Here is a 16,564-nt window from a genome sequence, read left to right as displayed (position 1 = left end):
GTGCAGTTTTGCAATGGTCAGAGATGCCCGCAAAAAAACACTGTGCGGATACATTAGATCTTGTATGCGTTTTGCGCGTCGGTGTCGAAAATCACAAACCTGGCAGACTCAAATTCACATCGATCGCATGCGACACAGCCGAGCTTGTACAAGCACGCGCCATGGAAATGGTGCGTGTCCAACCTGGTCCCATGACGCCATAGTTGTCGCGCGTTTGCATACTCCTCATGAGCCTTTTCGAACTCCTCCACTCTGCGGGCAAGATTTCCGAGCCTGAAGTGTTCGCTGGGACCAATTCTGTCAGCTCTGCTCCTTGCAGTCCGAACGAGAAGTGTACTCACTATGCACGCATGACCCAGTAACGAGAGTCAGAGGCATAAGCCAATGCGACAACAGGCGAGAGGCCAACTTCATCCCGGTCATCCAAGTCATCCGAGTCACCGAAAAAGAATCTTCCCAAGTTAGCCTGGACCTTTTCCAATAACGGGATTGCAGCGTGTTCGTCATCTCGCTTAGGCGGTTCCCTTCTGTAACCATCCAGCCTTTGCTTGATTGCCTTTGCATGCCAACGCATCGAAACAATGTTACCCAACGATGCTTCCACGTTTCCCATAATGGTGAATGCCCGGCTTAGTTGGAGTTCGGCGGGAGGGAAAGCATTGGCCAGCGTATAGAGATACGTCTCATCAAGGAGACCCTTGGCACGGGAAAAGGAACCCTGGTGCGCCAGTGACAAAGCTTGCAAGATATTGAGGTCCGCCGATACCCTCTCATCTTCTTCGCAAAGCTCCTGGAAAGCCTCCCTTGCAATGAGTTCTGTATTCTCCGCTTTCTTGTAAAAGGCAGAGTCGAGAAGAAATCTACTAGCTGTGAGCATCTGAAACTGGGCATCGACAAGGCTCGAAGTGCTGTAGTACCTACCTTGCGAGGCTACCAAGAAGTTTGACAAAGTCCAAAGTAGGAACTAGTGATCGTCTGTCAATATTGTATTGGTTCCTGAGGTTGAGGACGTGCTCAAGGTATAGCTGAGAATTAGACATGGGCCTCCATTCGTGTGGCGAGGCCGTGATCTCTTGTGACGGAGAAACAGCCTCAAGAAGCAAGCGCGCTGCTTTTTCGAAGAATCGCCGATTGCTCTGCAGATCTGAGAATCCACGATAGCGACACTGCACAAGCCGGTGCACAGAGAGGGAGCCTGTTGACTCGTTGTGTTGAACGAGATTCCGTTCTACCAGATATTTAATCGTGTTTTTGATACTAGAAACCAAGATTAGCAAAGAACAGGATGCGAAAGGCCTCTAGATGACTTACAAGAGGTCCTTCTCAGAAGAGCTTAGTGTTTCCATAGAATCACCGAATAGATGCGACTGAAATAAGCATATCGGGATCGAGCTCGGCGATAGATAGCACATGATGCCTAGCATGTCAGCGAAGTGGCCAGTCAAAGACTTGAAGAGGAGCTGGCAGACGCCAGAAAAACAGTCTTGAAAGTGTGTGCTTCGTGTGTTCGTGACATGGTCGTCGTATTGTGCGATGAGCATCGGGATACTGTAACATTCAATGGCCATTACTCTCGTCGCTAGGGTGATGGTAAGTGCATGGCCGCGTAATTTGTCCGACAGCTCACGGGACCATGCTATCAAATCCTCGAACTTAATACCTGCGACAGGATCGAAGGACATAAGGTGAAGAATGAAGCTAGCCCCCAACTGTGTGTTGAATGGGCGCATCTCTATGCCGATTTCAGCGGGCTCGTGAGCGAGGTGGTGATTTTGTGTGGTGAGGAGAACGCGGCCCCGGTCAGCCACAGGCCAATACGGCAACAGCGAATCGAAGTTCTGCGCATTGTCATACACCAAAAGCCACTGATATTCTGTTGCTGTTGTCAGTCAAGCGTCCAAATAAGATGAAGAGAGAGAGAGAGAGAACTTGCCAGTTTTCTGCAACCAGTTGAGAACTAGGATGCGATTCTCAACGTATTTGGATGGCGCAGCGCCCTCAAGACCTAAAGCGTTTGCCACCTCAAAAAAGCTCGATGCTAGGGACTCTGTCGTTTCACTTCTAATCCAAAAAACTGCAAGAGATTTGGCCTTCTTGTAGGCGTACTCAAGCGCGACTTGACTCTTTCCTACGCCCACGGGTCCATGAAGTGCGACTGTGCGGACGCCTTCGGCGGCCGCAAGGGCCTGGCTGCTGAAATGATGATCGATCCTCTCCGTGATCCATTCCCTCTCGAAGTAGCGTGCATTTCGCGTTACAGGGAGGTAGGAAATCGGGGATGTAAACCGGGGAACAGGCTGGTCCCGTGTCAGAGACAAAAGCTGTTGCAGTCGCTGCAGCTCGTCACGGTGGTTGCCAAGCTTGACCTGCTTTTTCGCCAAGTCAACTAGGTGGCTAATGGAGGATTGGGCCCTTATCTTCTGCATATCAAGGATCCTCCATCGAGCTTCAACTGGTGACCCCGAGCGGTTCACGCATGCAGCGACATTTTTCTTGTGCTTGTCGAAGTTCTGTTTAACCTTGTTTCGCTGACCAGTTGGAATGCGACCACGAAACGCCCGCCGACGCCGCGGCTCTGTGGAATTTCGTTAGCTATTTTTGCGTTTGAGCCAAGGCGAGATTAACATACTAGAGGATGCCATTTCTGGCAGGCACTCGATGCAGCAGCGCTGAAGGCGAATCAAAACAGCAAATATGTTGAGGGCGAGCTGCGCGGCCTTCGGGGCACTGGTGCAGTACCCATTGAATTCGTAAACACTCCAACTGAGTTGTTCGAAGCTGCAAGCAAGAGAAAAAAATTTGGCATTTCTTTTGGTGTATTTCTTATTTTGGTCTTTTAGTCTTTGGGTCGTTCAAGGTGACTCTGAGAATGACGTACCTGCATCATGAGGCTCAACATACTCCACATGATTCCGGTATGTTTGTTTTCTAGCCCTTGGGCATGGAGAAACGACTCCAGTTTGTAGAATGACGGAATGAGGCGTTCAAACACTTCCAGACAGATGGAAGTGGAATCATTAGCAGTCAGCTTCCGCAGCTTGATATCCGCCTGGACATGATCGTGAGTGCGCGAGGTATTGAGATACTGGCGATCGTTATGCCAACGTTTTTTAGAGCACCCGTCAACTGCTTTCTGCAACATCCGCATGTGAGTTGCGTCCATGTTGAAAGTAGCTCTGCCGCGGCCTCGCTTTAAATAGGCGCGCTCGGTAGGGTCTGGTTCTGTTGCTGGTTCGCTCATTGCGGCGAGCCGTTGACAATGAAGCTCCTGGCGTGAAGGGATTGTTGCCGACTGTTGGTGTTTGGGATGATAAAATGGACACCAACGGGTCCTTCTTATAGTTTTTCCCATGGCTGACTTGCCTTGTCTTCTTTCAAGCCGATGTACGCGCCTACTATTTGTTCGACATGAGCGAAGGCCACTGGATTTCCCCTCCATCAACCAATCGTGCAACTGGACGAGTGACAATAAACGCTCTGTGTGACATGTATGGATGAATGCCCGAGTCACGGCACGAGCTGAAGCCAGGTCACATTGTGTGGCTTTGATTGTCTGGTCGGCAAGTGAGACTGTTGGTGCGTTCCATTGTAAGTGGTGTGCTTGTTGTGCTAGCCATCACTCCTTGTTGGTCCCGGCGCAGCAATGAGTCTCAGAATGGCCGCTGCCCATGGTCAACTCAGCGACTCGGCGTTGAAATCTTGATCTGCATCATGCCATCCAACCCATGACAGCTTCGTGGCAGCCGCGACTTCGGCTGAAGCCTCCGCGCGGGCCGTCGATGCCGCTTGTGTATCCCGCGCCAGTCTCACAAGTCACCATCACACCGTCTGGTGCGACTCTTTTCACATCTCGGAGAAATGCCCGTGGGTCATGGCCAACCTTGACTCAGAGCGTCCTTTTCGAGCCCCTTGGACGCTGCAGATGAGTATGGGGGCGCGAGCTCATCGTGCACGCGCTATTGGCCACCTCATACGCGACAAAGTTTTGTTTTGTTCCACATAGTTGCCCCCCCTTGACTCTACCCGGCTTGGAGCTGAATATAAAGCTGCCCCCGCCCGAGTTGCAACAGTGCTGGTTGACCAGAGGGGGGCAGCTGGGGACTGTTCAGTGGCTTTGGGCGAGTGGCTACTACTGTATGTATGTAAGCCACCCAAAGAGCCCAAGAAGGCTTCTGGGCCTCCATGTACATAACTAGATTTAGTTTTATATCATCTCCAATCAAGCCATCAGATCAAAAATAATTGCATCAACGAATTGCTTCATTTTAGGAAATGGCCTATCGCGCTTGCTGCGTGTCTATGAAGTATAGATGTATGAAGGTTTTGACAACGCGACACTCATGCTATACACTGCACAAGGGTAATCTACAAAAGCTTATGTTTCTTTTTATTATAATTTATAATTCATCATGGTCATTTATTATATTTTATAATTTATTCTTAAACTATACTCTAATTCATTGTATAACAACTTAGAGTCTAGCCTCTAACGTTAGCTGCTTTCTCTTACTACCATGTTTAACAAAATCTTTTACAATCTCGACAACATATTCTGCACAGCCATAAGAGCCTTGATAACCCCACCCAGCATGTCCATAGTTGTGAACGACAAGTGTCCCGTCACTACAGGCCGCAAAGTCTGCCTCCAATCGGACACCTGATTTCCGGTACGGCCGCCGACCAACACTTGAGCGAATAACCTTGATGCCGCCTTCCCCTCTTCCATCCACCATGCTAGGACGGAGGGCCACGCACCTTTTGATGATGCGCTCGCTTGTTCTAGGGTCAGGGTTTGGATCCCAATTACCCTTTTCATAGGTCCCACCAAGGACTGTGCCGCCTCCTGCAGCTCTTGTCATGACATACGATACCTCCCCAGCGCCATCATCGGTTCCAGAAATGTTGTACATGGACGGTGATTCATTCTCCACGAGCACAATTTGCCCGCGGATCGGAATCATATCTTCGTCCTCCACACCGCCCAGGGTCCTGGAGCCCAGCCCAGACGCGTTGACTATGACGTCAACCTTCCCTCCAGTGTGATGCATACCTTTGAGGTGGTTGATGTCTGATACATTACCCCGTCGAAACACCACACCGAGCCTCCTGCACTGCCCGACGAGCCACGGCAAGTAAATAGCAGTGTTGATGCATATTCCGGTAAATTGGCAGCCGGAACTAACCCCTTTGGGCAGTTCATGCTCACTGAGTTCACGAAAGTCCGGGAAGAGACGACTATACCATGGATTGTGGATAAACATGGAATCGAAGGAAGTTACGCCGTTCTTGGCGTCTTCTTGACGGCGGTAGATGAAACTTTCTAGAGGACTAGTAAGTGTGTATTCCAGTTTTGGCTGAGGAGAGAGACAACGTACTTTGAAAATGTATGCCAGCTTCCGGCACCTCGGCGGCTAGCCGGGACATTTCTGGCCACGAACGTTCTTCCCACCGACGTTCCGTTTCCGCCGAAAAGCTAAGGCAAGAAGATTAGTCTTGGCTATGTTGGAAGATGTCTTCTAGGCCATATGCACTCACGGCTGGAAATTAGCGCCTGCCCATGGTGAAGCATAGTCAGGACTGTAATCACCGGGCATATGCCCTGCAACCACTGTTATTGAAGTCCCCGGCTCTTTAGCCAATTGCAAGGCCGCAGTCAAGCCAGATACACCGGCCCTATGATGGTAAGTCAGACCATGTATACGCAAAAAGCGAAGGAGAGAAGAGGTACCCAAGTACTACGATGGTGACAGGCATCGTGGTGATCGCCATCGGCAGCCGTGTGTCGCTGGAAAATTGGATTCTACTGAGTTCGAGGCGCGCAACACCAGCAATCGGTCGATAAATAAATAGCTATCAGAGTTCTGTTTCTGGAAAGCTAACCCGCCTCGCTCAATGCAGTACCTCGCTATGTTTACCCAACGGCTGCACCAAGTACCTCGAAATCGCATTCGGTGTTCCCAAACTGATTGATTTGCACTCGTTCTCTTCATTACACCCAGTCAACAAAAGTGAAAGTTAAAGCGCTGCCGGCAAGGGCTTCCAATTCTGTCATATTGATCAGTAACATCGACTCCGCATACTAAGTATTGTTATGCGGGACTTGACATGGAACTTGACGCCTTCTCTGACCGGAACGTTTCTCCAATTTACTCCAATAAATGTGGCGGCGGTAGATAAAACTTTCCCCCTGCCCCTCCACACTTATAACCTGGAAGAGGAAAGCTATCCCGGCGCGTCCATGAACTCATCAAGAGACGTTATCATTACTGTTGAACTATCTGTAGTCAGAAAAACTGCCGCAACTTCAAAAAGTTCTCCATAAGACGCCGAGGACGGCAGCCATTATGCGATGACGTGCCGACGTGTTTTTGAGGAAGAATATCTGCGGTGCTTGCTTACAAGCCTTCCTCCAGCTTAGCAAGCCTCCGTTGCGCTGTTCTAGGGCTCTCGAGACGGCGTGCTCGCTCTCGGATAGTCTCTTTCGGCAACATCCATCCAAAGCTATTCGAGAATTTGCTATTCTCACCCAATCTTTCTTTGTGCAGCCGTCACTATTAGGCTTTGAAGCCAAGTCGGAGTGCCACACTCTCATCCAAAACTTCACTCAAAGTCACCAACCGAAGCAAGCATTCTCTGGAAAAGTACGATAGCGTACGTATACTCTTGGAGATCCTTTAAAACACATACTGGCGATTATTTTGGGCTGACCGAGAGATGCAACCACCAGGCAATGCGATCGCGACGCACCATCTCCATCGTATGCTGCCATGCGGAAGGCGAGGTAGGAGATGTCATTATCGGTGGCGTCCTTGATATCCCTGCCGGCTCCATGCACGAAAAGCTCTTGCACTTTGTCGACAGACACGATAGTCTTCGCAGACTGTTGCTTCATGAGCCAAGAGGACGGCTGGAGATGAGTGTCATAATTGTTGTTCCCCCTTGCGATCCACGGGCGGACGTGGGCTTTTTGATCATGGGACCTGGGGAGTGGGTGCCAATGTCTGGCTCCAATACGATATGCACAACTACTGTACTCCTAGAGTGTGGTATAGTGCCCATGACGGAGCCTATAACCGTTGTCAATTTGGACACTGCAGCAGGGCTGGTAACGGCGACTGCAGAATGCCGCAATGGAACATGCAAATCTGTCTCTTTTGACAACGTCCCTGCATTCGTGTGGGCGCAAGACATGCAAATCGACGTACCAGGGGTAGGCAGACTACTTGTCGACATCGCATATGGTGGCCAGTGGTACGTGGTGGTTACGGCAGAAGCTTTAGGTGTTGCGGTCACTCTTTCTTGCAGCGGCCGGCTCATAGAGTTGGCAAAGCAAGTGAAAAAGGCTGTACTTGACACGTGCATGCCAACACACCCAGAAAATCCGGCCATCAAAGGCATCAACAATGTGATTATCAGCGAGCCGTTGGAAGCCACCGCTGACGGCTATTCGGTCAAGCATACCGTCGTCGTTACCCCCGGAAGACTGGACAGGAGTCCTTGCGGAACAGGGAGCTCGGCTCGCCTGGCAATTCTTCACGCTCGAAAACAAATAGAACCGGGACAGAAAATCAAGTTCATAAGTATCATTGATACTATGTTTATCGGGCGTATTAAGACGACTGCGAGGGTTGGGTCTTTTGATGCGGTTGTACCCAATATTGAAGGCAGAGCGTGGATCACCGGACAGAAGCAGGTTTATGTTGACCCGGACGATCCTTTCCCAGAAGGTTTCCAGGTTTAAAGATACATGAAATATACTTTTTTTTATGCCATTCCAAGCAAGTCTAATAATGCCAAGGTCATCTGCTGAATGCGTTGTGTCAGAATGACATGATGCTATACTGCTTGTTTTGCACAACGCTGACACTCTTACTTTTTACAGGAATAGCAAATATTCACAACTCGCTATAGAAGTATGCTGGCACGGCATGTGTGAGATGAACAAACGACGGCCGAGAATGGGGCGCACGGCCGACAAGTTAGTCCCTGCGCGCAACTGCTGCTGTAAAGACGTAGTAGAATGGCCAGGGATCGGATGTCGGTATAACCTTCCATGTTTGATGCCAATCAGTACTGAAATTGGAAATTTGGGTCAAGCGGGACCAACACCTCTGCGCCATATGCATCAATGCCTCGTGTCAACGCCCGTGTCAGTCTAGATTAGGATACGAAAGCAGAACAAACAATCTTGGCAGCAGCTGTCAACATCTCTGCAACTGGTTCATGTAACCAGCTGTTCATTTCCGACTCCAAAAGTTAGCTAACCTGGCGCAACGCGTGTCCGACGGCAATCTCTCAGTCCTTTTTCTTGGGCCAGTTCTTTTCTGCCCTTTGCCTGTTTTCCGCATTATATTTCACAAACTGAGCTCATGATGACACAGCTTTAGACTCTCGAGCTACCACTGCGCATTGCATAGTTGTAGTATTCTGATAAAATTCTGGCCCACGTGTCCCTGGCCTCGCTGGTCCCCTGCTCCCTGTAGAGTGAGACATCGGGGATTGGCGAAACCCAAGCCATTGGACAGTCTCGCGTTCAGCCTCCGACGGAATTGGCAATTCTCCCCGCGTTTCCCCAGCTTGCGGGGCATTCGAATTTTGCGGGGAAATGCATTCAGCAAACACTCTCAATGACATGATGAGGCCAATGCTTTTTGAGCTTTTGGCTGGGGACACGCCCTCCTCATGAGTCGGGGGGCGAATTTGTTATCCAAAGCCATACCTAGTCCCAGGCCTCATTTTGCGCCACGTCAGGGGCCAGAAGCGAGCAGATACTTAACCCTGCGCATGTATCACCATATTGCTTTCGTGGCTACTCAAACTATTTGCCCAGGTAAATCCGAAATTGAAAAGAATGACCAAAGATACGAAATCCTCGTCCTCCGACATGAATGTCGACCCTGAAGACATGCAAGTTGTGCAGATGATAGAAACCAGACTCAACGACGCTGTCTTTGGAGAGATGGGTGAGAAGGGACCCAACTTCCGTAACGTATGTGACACCCATCTCCCATTCCTACCCTTGCCTACTGTCTGACGGATCTTCCAGGTTGGCTGGATTGGCACCACGGCCTTGATGATGAAGACCCAGATTGGGCTGGGTGTCTTGGCACTCCCATCAGTCTTCGACTCAGTTGGTTTGATCCCCGGTGTAATCCTGCTCTGTGCAGTCGCCGGCGTCACCACTTGGTCAGACTACATGGTGGGCGTTTTCAAAGTGAAACATCGCGCCGTGTACGGTGTTGACGACGTTGGCCAACTGATTTTTGGGCGGGTTGGGAAAGAAGTCCTTGCCATCGCCTTCATGGGTCGTAAGTAGGCCCTTTGGACGCAAAGACCGAATTCTGTTGCCTAACAATACTAGTGTATGTCATGTCGGCCGGATCAGCCATGCTAAGTCTGTCGATATGCTTCAACTCCATCTCTGACCACGGCGCTTGCACTGCCGTCTTCGTCGCTGCCGCTTTCATTCTGGTGTTCGTGCTTTCGAGTGTCCGCACCCTTGACCGAGTCGGTTGGCTCGCATTAATTGGCGTCATCGGCATCATCACTGCGGGTAAGCACAACTTTTACTGCTCTTCTTTTGTGGCACGGCTAGATTTATTAAGCGACGCCTACATAGTCTTCACCGTAACGATTGCCGTAGGCGTTCAAACCCAGCCTGAGTCCGCCCCCCACGACGTCGAATGGAAATCGGACTACAAGCTCTTTGGGAACCCGACCTTTTCGCAGGGCATCTCCGCCGTGTCAAGTCTCGTCTTTGCCTTTGCTGGGACGGGTGCCTTCTTCCCAATCGTCGCAGAGATGAGAGATCCCCGTCTTTACCCTCGAGCATTAGCAGTCTGCCAAACACTCATCACAGTCGTCTACTTGGTTGTTGGTATTGTCGTTTACTACTACTGTGGATCATATGTTGCCTCACCTGCCCTTGGATCCGCCGGTAAAACCATGAAGAAGATTGCATACGGCATTGCTTTGCCAGGACTACTCGCTAGCGGTATTCTAATGGCTCATGTGCTTTCCCCCCCTCCTTGTCTGCTGTTGGCGTTGACTAACCTCATACCAGGTCTCAAGCAAGTACGTCTTCGTTCGAATCCTGCGCGGGTCACCGCATCTGACTTCGAACTCGTTCACTCACTGGGTTACATGGCTGGGCTGCACATTCGCTGTTTGCCTTGTAGCTTATGTCTTGGCCAGTGCGATTCCAGTTTTCAACGGCATCGTGTCCCTAGCCGGTGCGCTCTTTGGTACTCTGCTATGCTTCCAGCCTATGGGTTGTATGTGGTTATATGACAATTGGAGCCGCGGCAAGGATGCCCCTACCTTGCGCTGGCGTCTGATGGTGGGATGGAGCATCTTTGTAATTGTTTCCGGTACTTTCCTGATGATTGCGGGTACATACGGCGCCATAGTCGGTATTATTGACTCGCATGCTGCCAATGGAGGGACGTCTGCTTGGTCATGCGCCGACAACTCCAATTCTAGCTAGGATTTAAACATGATGCAATGTTTTGCTCTGCCAGAAGAATATTACAACTTGTTTAAAGCTGAATAGCCATTAGAAACTAGTCTTTTTCTGGCGCTGGGTAGTTAAGAGGCGGCATAGAGGGCGGTTTTAGAGCCTCTTGTAACGACGACGGCTTCTAGGTTAGACCGTTAGACCACAGAGACCTTAAAAGGATCAAGCAATAGCAACCGACAAGGCCGAATATCCCTGAAATCCACTATGAACTTTAAAGTCCGTGACACCTCTACATGACAATAAGTAGTGGTGAGCTCATACTATTCTGTGAATGATAGACCATTGGATGAAGGTTTTTGAAATCAGTCACTATTTGTCCAACTAAATCTATAGCCTGTTGTTCATGTTGACATGAACAGCCTTGACCTGCGTATAAGCTTCTAAGCCAGCCTCGCCCAGCTCTCTGCCGATTCCGCTTTGTTTCACTCCACCAAACGGCACACGGGGGTCGCAATCTTGCGTACTATTAACCCATACCGTACCCGACTCAATTTTGTCCGCCACACGGTGGGCCTTTGTTAGATCCTTTGTGAAAATAGCAGCACCAAGACCGTACTTGGAGTTGTTGGACTCCCAAATTGCCTCGGACTCATCCTCGAACGGCTTGATGCACACAACTGGACCGAAGATCTCCTCGCACCAGATCCTTGAGTCGCTCTTCATATCAGTAAAGACCGTAGGGGCGATATAAAAGCCCTTGCCATCATCAATGGAAAGCTTCACTCCGCCAATAGCGACGTTGGCCTCCGACTTTCCAACCTCGAGATATGAATTGATGTGGTCGTACTGTTGCTTAGAGACTTGGGGGCCTTGGTATGTCTCAGGATCCCACTGATTACCGACCTTGCTGGTTTTCTCAACTTCCTCAACATACTTGGAAATGAAACGTTGATAAATATCCTGCTGCACAAGAATGCGAGACGTCGCTGTGCAGATTTGACCCTGATTAGACATGATTCCCATATGGGACCACTTAACAGCCTCGTCAAACTCAGCGTCACTAAAAACGATAAGAGGGGACTTTCCACCCGTCTCTAAAGTAATATTCTTTAGAGTGCTAGCAGCCATACTCATAATAGCAGTGGCCGTAGCAGTCGAGCCTGTGAATGCGATCTTGTCCACCAAAGGGTGAGACACGAGTGCTGATCCGGCCACTTTGCCATGGCCATTGACAATATTCACAACTCCAGGTGGGAAACCAGCTGCCTTGATAAGTTGAGCAAGCACCAGAATGCTCAGGGGAGTCTGCTCGGCAGCCTTGAGAACGACGGTGTTTCCGCAGGCCAGCGCGGGGCCGAGCTTCCAAGTCGCCATCGACAAGGGATAGTTCCAGGGGATGATCTGTCCAACGACACCAACAGGCTGACGGAGCGTGTACACAAACTTATTCGGAACAGAGATGGTCTGTCCGTGGATTTTGTCTGCCCAGCCACTGTAGTAGCGGATTGTGGCGACAGCCTCATTCAGGTCGTTGGTGAGGGCCTCGTTATAGGTCTTGCCGTTATCCCAAGCGTCGATGGTAGCTAGAAGCTCCTTGTTAGACTCTATGAGATTTGCGAGATTGCTCATGAGGATGCCACGCTCTGTCGCAGCCAAGTCCTTCCACTTTGGGGAGCGGAAGGCCGCGTGGGCAGCTTTGACGGCCTTGTCAATGTCCTCAGCGCTGGCAGCGTGAACCGTCGTAATAAGTCTCTCAGTACTATTCTGCGATTAATACATAGAATAGTCGCTCCCATGTAAGTTGCACACTTACGCGGGGTCGATAGATGTGATAGTGCCGCCCGAGGAGGCAACGAATTCATTATCGATGAAGAGCCCAGTGGGCTGATCCCACGACTGCCCATTGGGTGCGTTCAGCTTGACGGAAAGTTGGCTGGCCATTCTTTTGGACGATAGTTACCGAGGACGAATCTGGTGTGAAGGGGGCTTGATGTTAAGACTTGGATCAGGTCGCTGGTCGAACTTTAAGGCGGCACTTGTCGTGCCATGAGTGCTGCTTCATGACAACCCCACTTCCGAAATGAGACGCATCTTTTTCGAGCAATAAGCAATACTAGGCTGTAATGTGCCGATGATTGACTGCCAATTCAGAATCCAGGCTTGTTGGAGGGGGACAACAGTGCGTCGCGTCGTTGCCGATTTCGCTCGCCCACTAAATGGCCTAGCGTAGGAGAGCCGTGTCACTGAGGACAGCTCGGGATGACCTTCCCTTTTTATCGATCTCCTGTGTCAGTGTCAATTTTCCTGCTGTTGAGCCCAATCGGCCTAATCACCAAGACCGAACTGAGAACGAGTCGCCACCGGCCAACTTCTAATTGGCACAAGCGTTGTCGAGCCATAAAGTTTGACATCCTAGTAAATACCAAGATGATGCATGCTACAGGGAAGGTTGCTCCGGAACAACAATTGCACCGACCAAAGAAACGAAAAAGCTGACGCACGATACGATACTTCTCCCCATTCTGACCCGTCAGGTTCACTGCACGCAATTACCCACCTGCTTCTGCGCCAACAGTCCATATGGCAGGCACACGGGCAGCAAAAACGAAGACAAGCAAGGCAACCCGACTAGAGCCGCGGTCGAGGACCTTCACTGGCTGCGGAACCTGCAGAAGTCGCCATCTCAAGTGCGATGAAGCGAGGCCCACGTGCTCCTCTTGTCGTCGTCTTAATCTGCATTGTCTAGGGTACACCCCTCAGCTACTTTGGATCACCGCGTCATCATCTGGGGCAGACGCAGGGGAAAGAAGACTAGAGGGAAACTCATGGCGATATCCACTCTTCACCGAGAGACACCGAATCTCCATGTCCAAGAGCATGGTCCAGAGTCTTGGAGATCAATCTGCTTGCGACGTTCTGCTTGATTTGGACTGCAAGTCCGTCTCAATCAGCGATCCTCTTGCTCTTGGACCCTTTTCAGTCTTCAGAGCTTTCCAGGATCTCCCTCTGCAAAACTCCTCTACCAGCCCTCCTAGCCAGGACAGCAGGGAGGAGGACGCTGGGGGCTTTATCCTTGATCAGGCACAAGACCATTGCTTGCCGGCTTTTTCAACAAACACCTTTTCGGACTCGTTACAGGACCTGGACTTGTCCTTCTTCACAGCAGATCCCGCACGATCTGACGACTGGATGACCGTGGGCATGAACGTCGGATCACCTTGGCATGGCGTCCCTCAAAGTCTTTTGCCCGATGACTTCGATACCAATCTTGTTGAGCCGCTTTTAGCATCACCACAAGACACCTTGCTGGAGGCCGTTGAGACAACAGACACATTGCAAGATTCACCCCGGAAAATAGAACTGGACAGCTCGCGGCCGAATCTGAGATCACGCCGAACTATTTCGAACGATTATTATAGCCCTTCCTCTGCGCTTAAGAAAACGCTATATTCTTCAGATAGCTTTTTTGCAGGGAGGATGTCCGTCATACCAGCCCACGCCGCAGTCTTGCTTCAGTATCTCAAGTCCGAAGTACTTGAGGCAACCTCATCCACATCAAGTCGCGAGTTGTCCCCTTGGAAATTGCTGCTGTTACCGTGTGCGCTTGAGACAATTGCCGAGATCTCACTTTGGAACACAACGTCATTCGCCCGTCGCAGCACACTCTCGACACTATTGGCCAAAAGTGCCTTCCACCTGAGCAAGGCGGCGCCGCACGGCGAATCTGCAGCCTCATTTTGGCTCAACATAGGCAAGGACCACCAAAAATCGGCACAAGAGCTCTTAAAGACAGCCTTGAGAAATGAAGTTGAAGGCGAGCTGAAGTACATAGAAATGCTCATGGCAATTCTGAGTGTTGGAGTCGTCTCTGTAAGTGGAACACACTCCAGCTTACAAAACTTGTTGTTAATTCATTGCGGGCTGTGTAGGTTTATTATGATGGCACAGAAGCTGTGAGCAAACTGCTCTTGGACGCCGAGCGCCTCATCCGATCGCGAGGATTTCCTGCAGTCAAGACATTTCAACACCGGATCTTGCACCATTTGTACACACACTTGCGAGTTATCCTCGAAAGCACAAATGTCTCAGCGAAGCTTATATGTCACGATACTTGTCAAGAAACAAACCCTGGGGTCCGATCACTCCAAGGCAAGACGCCTCGCAGCTTCAGCATCGACACGCAAAGTCTAGGGGATCTGGATTTGACCCGCGAAAAGTCAGAAGTGATCGGCTACAATGACATCCACCTTGACATATCTGGCAAGTGGCACGCAACACTATATCCCGAGATATTTGGTGTGCCGGAGTCACTTATGACACTTTTGTCTCAGACGATCAGCCTGGCAAATGAAAAGCCTCGATTAGAAGCCAAGGGAATGGTTGACCCAGCAGTCTCTGCAGCTCTTTCAGAACACACCGGAACACTAGAGCAGCAAATATGGTCGTGGAGCCTACAGGGCTCGAGTATAGCTTGCGGGCCCCGACTCCCACTGTCGCTGCTGAATGAGGACAGCGCTGCCCATGATCGCCCTGGGATGGAGTCTATGATCCTGGCAATGCACCAAGCTCTAATCATCTACTTTTACCGCCGGGTACATAATGTGAGCGCCATGATTGTGCAGCCTCACGTCAGGAAATCACTTGAACTTGTACAGCCTTGTCTTGACATGGCACGGTTTGACTCGGATTTCTCAGTTAGTATCGCTTGGTTGATATTTATAGCTGCCTGTGAGGCCACGACTGCCGAACTTAAAGAACTCGGGCTGAAGTGCCTGGAAGCTGTCGACGACCATGGTATGTTTGTTAAATGTGGAAAGCCGAGCATGATAGCAAAGGCTGTTTGGGAACAGCGTGCAAGGACAAACAGCTTCACACTTGGATGGCCAGAATTAATGGCCGGTTCGGCTCACCGCGCCCGTTAGGGAAGGATCTGGGCTATGTAAAATCCAATTCTGATTTGTAACGTTTGTTGCGGCGCACTGGTGAATCAATCCACAACTGCCCCTAAAGACGCTGGTAATGATTGCTTGCATTTAGTAATGTACTTCTTGTCATATTCTGTTGCTACTTAATCATCGATGCTGACTCCAGCATTCCTCAGGGCGGTAGCAAGCTTCGTCCGACCCTCGCTCTTTGTCATGTTGTAAGGCTTCCGCATACCACCAGTCTTCCACCCACGTAGCTCCATGCCGGTCTTGACAAAGGCGGCGTAGTTTCCTGATTCCAGCAGCTTGCAGATGGGGAAAATCTTCTTCCATATTTCACGCCCTTCCTTGAGATCCCCACGCACGGCGACAGCTTCCCACAATTTCATGGATAGTTCGGGGACGATATTCGTGGCTCCCCAGACGGAGCCTTCCGCACCAGCCGCAAGGCCGTAAAAGGTCAAAGTATCCCAGCCGTTGAAGACAGTGACGCGGGAAGAGAGCTCGTCGTTGAAGATCAGATCTGTGAGAGCAGGTGCGTTTCCAGACGTGTCCTTGAGGTACTGCACACCGACCTCGCTTAGAGACGCAATCTCAGCGGTTGTGAGACTCACACCAGTGGCGGAGGGGATGTTGTAGTAGACAATGGGCAGGCCGGAGGCCTTGTGGATGTCGGAGAGATGCGCTCTCAGCTCGTCCAAGCTCGGCGCGTCATAAAACGGGGGAGCGACCATGAGCGAGTCCGCGCCCACCTTGGCAGCGTGCTCGGCGAGGTCAATGGTCTTGGCGGTGGAAAGATCACCGATTCCGGCCATGATGCCGACACGACCGTTGGCTGACTTGACGACCGCCTCCAGGAGCTGTTTGCGCTCTTCGGTGCTGAGAGCTGTAAACTCGCCGGTGCTGCCGCCAGGAACGAGCCCATGCACACCAGCATCGATGAGCCGATTGATGTGCTCATCGAGCGCGTGGAAGTCAATGGAGCCCTGGTCGTGAGTAAACGGTGTGATGAGGGCGACATAGATGCCCTTGATCCCTTGTACACCCATGGTAGTACGTAGTGTTTGTATTGAATTGATGGGAGTAAGATGGCAAGGAAGAATCGAGTTCGAAAAAAGAGTAATGTTGAAGAAGAGAAGACTTTCAGATGCCAGGTCTGGAAGTAGGCTCTTTGTCAAAG

General features: G+C 50.6%; 5 protein-coding genes across 5 annotated transcripts; 1 reads left to right on the top strand and 4 right to left on the bottom strand.

Moving 5' to 3' along the window:
- Positions 1-53: 53 nt before the first annotated feature.
- ISF_07083 (Tetratricopeptide-like helical) lies at positions 54-1,040 on the bottom strand (the record flags this gene model as incomplete). The annotated part of the gene is made up of 3 exons (XM_018850687.1): positions 54-285; positions 342-860; positions 922-1,040. The coding sequence occupies 3 exons, from the start codon at positions 1,038-1,040 to the stop codon at positions 54-56; spliced, it is 870 nt and encodes a 289-aa protein (XP_018701964.1).
- Positions 1,041-4,531: 3,491 nt separating this feature from the next.
- ISF_07082 (FAD dependent oxidoreductase) lies at positions 4,532-5,424 on the bottom strand (the record flags this gene model as incomplete). The annotated part of the gene is made up of 3 exons (XM_018850686.1): positions 4,532-4,700; positions 4,756-5,320; positions 5,376-5,424. The coding sequence occupies 3 exons, from the start codon at positions 5,422-5,424 to the stop codon at positions 4,532-4,534; spliced, it is 783 nt and encodes a 260-aa protein (XP_018701963.1).
- Positions 5,425-8,884: 3,460 nt separating this feature from the next.
- Positions 8,885-10,486, top strand: ISF_07081 (Amino acid transporter, transmembrane; the record flags this gene model as incomplete). Its single annotated transcript, XM_018850685.1, has 6 exons — positions 8,885-8,989; positions 9,047-9,308; positions 9,362-9,553; positions 9,620-10,011; positions 10,064-10,074; positions 10,195-10,486. The coding sequence occupies 6 exons, from the start codon at positions 8,885-8,887 to the stop codon at positions 10,484-10,486; spliced, it is 1,254 nt and encodes a 417-aa protein (XP_018701962.1).
- A 360-nt stretch (positions 10,487-10,846) lies between these two features.
- On the bottom strand, positions 10,847-12,400 carry ISF_07080 (aldehyde dehydrogenase; the record flags this gene model as incomplete). Its single annotated transcript, XM_018850684.1, has 2 exons — positions 10,847-12,218; positions 12,273-12,400. 2 exons carry the CDS (start codon positions 12,398-12,400, stop codon positions 10,847-10,849), a joined length of 1,500 nt encoding a protein of 499 aa, XP_018701961.1.
- A 3,127-nt stretch (positions 12,401-15,527) lies between these two features.
- On the bottom strand, positions 15,528-16,433 carry ISF_07079 (Dihydrodipicolinate synthetase-like protein; the record flags this gene model as incomplete). Its single annotated transcript, XM_018850683.1, has 1 exon — positions 15,528-16,433. The coding sequence occupies one exon, from the start codon at positions 16,431-16,433 to the stop codon at positions 15,528-15,530; it is 906 nt and encodes a 301-aa protein (XP_018701960.1).
- Between the last annotated feature and the right edge of the window lie 131 nt (positions 16,434-16,564).

The sequence above is a fragment of the Cordyceps fumosorosea genome (genome assembly GCF_001636725.1).
Source record: "Cordyceps fumosorosea ARSEF 2679 chromosome Unknown scaffold_20, whole genome shotgun sequence".
In the NCBI taxonomy this organism is placed as follows: domain Eukaryota; kingdom Fungi; phylum Ascomycota; class Sordariomycetes; order Hypocreales; family Cordycipitaceae; genus Cordyceps; species Cordyceps fumosorosea.
This window is presented reverse-complemented; position numbering and strand designations above follow the sequence as displayed.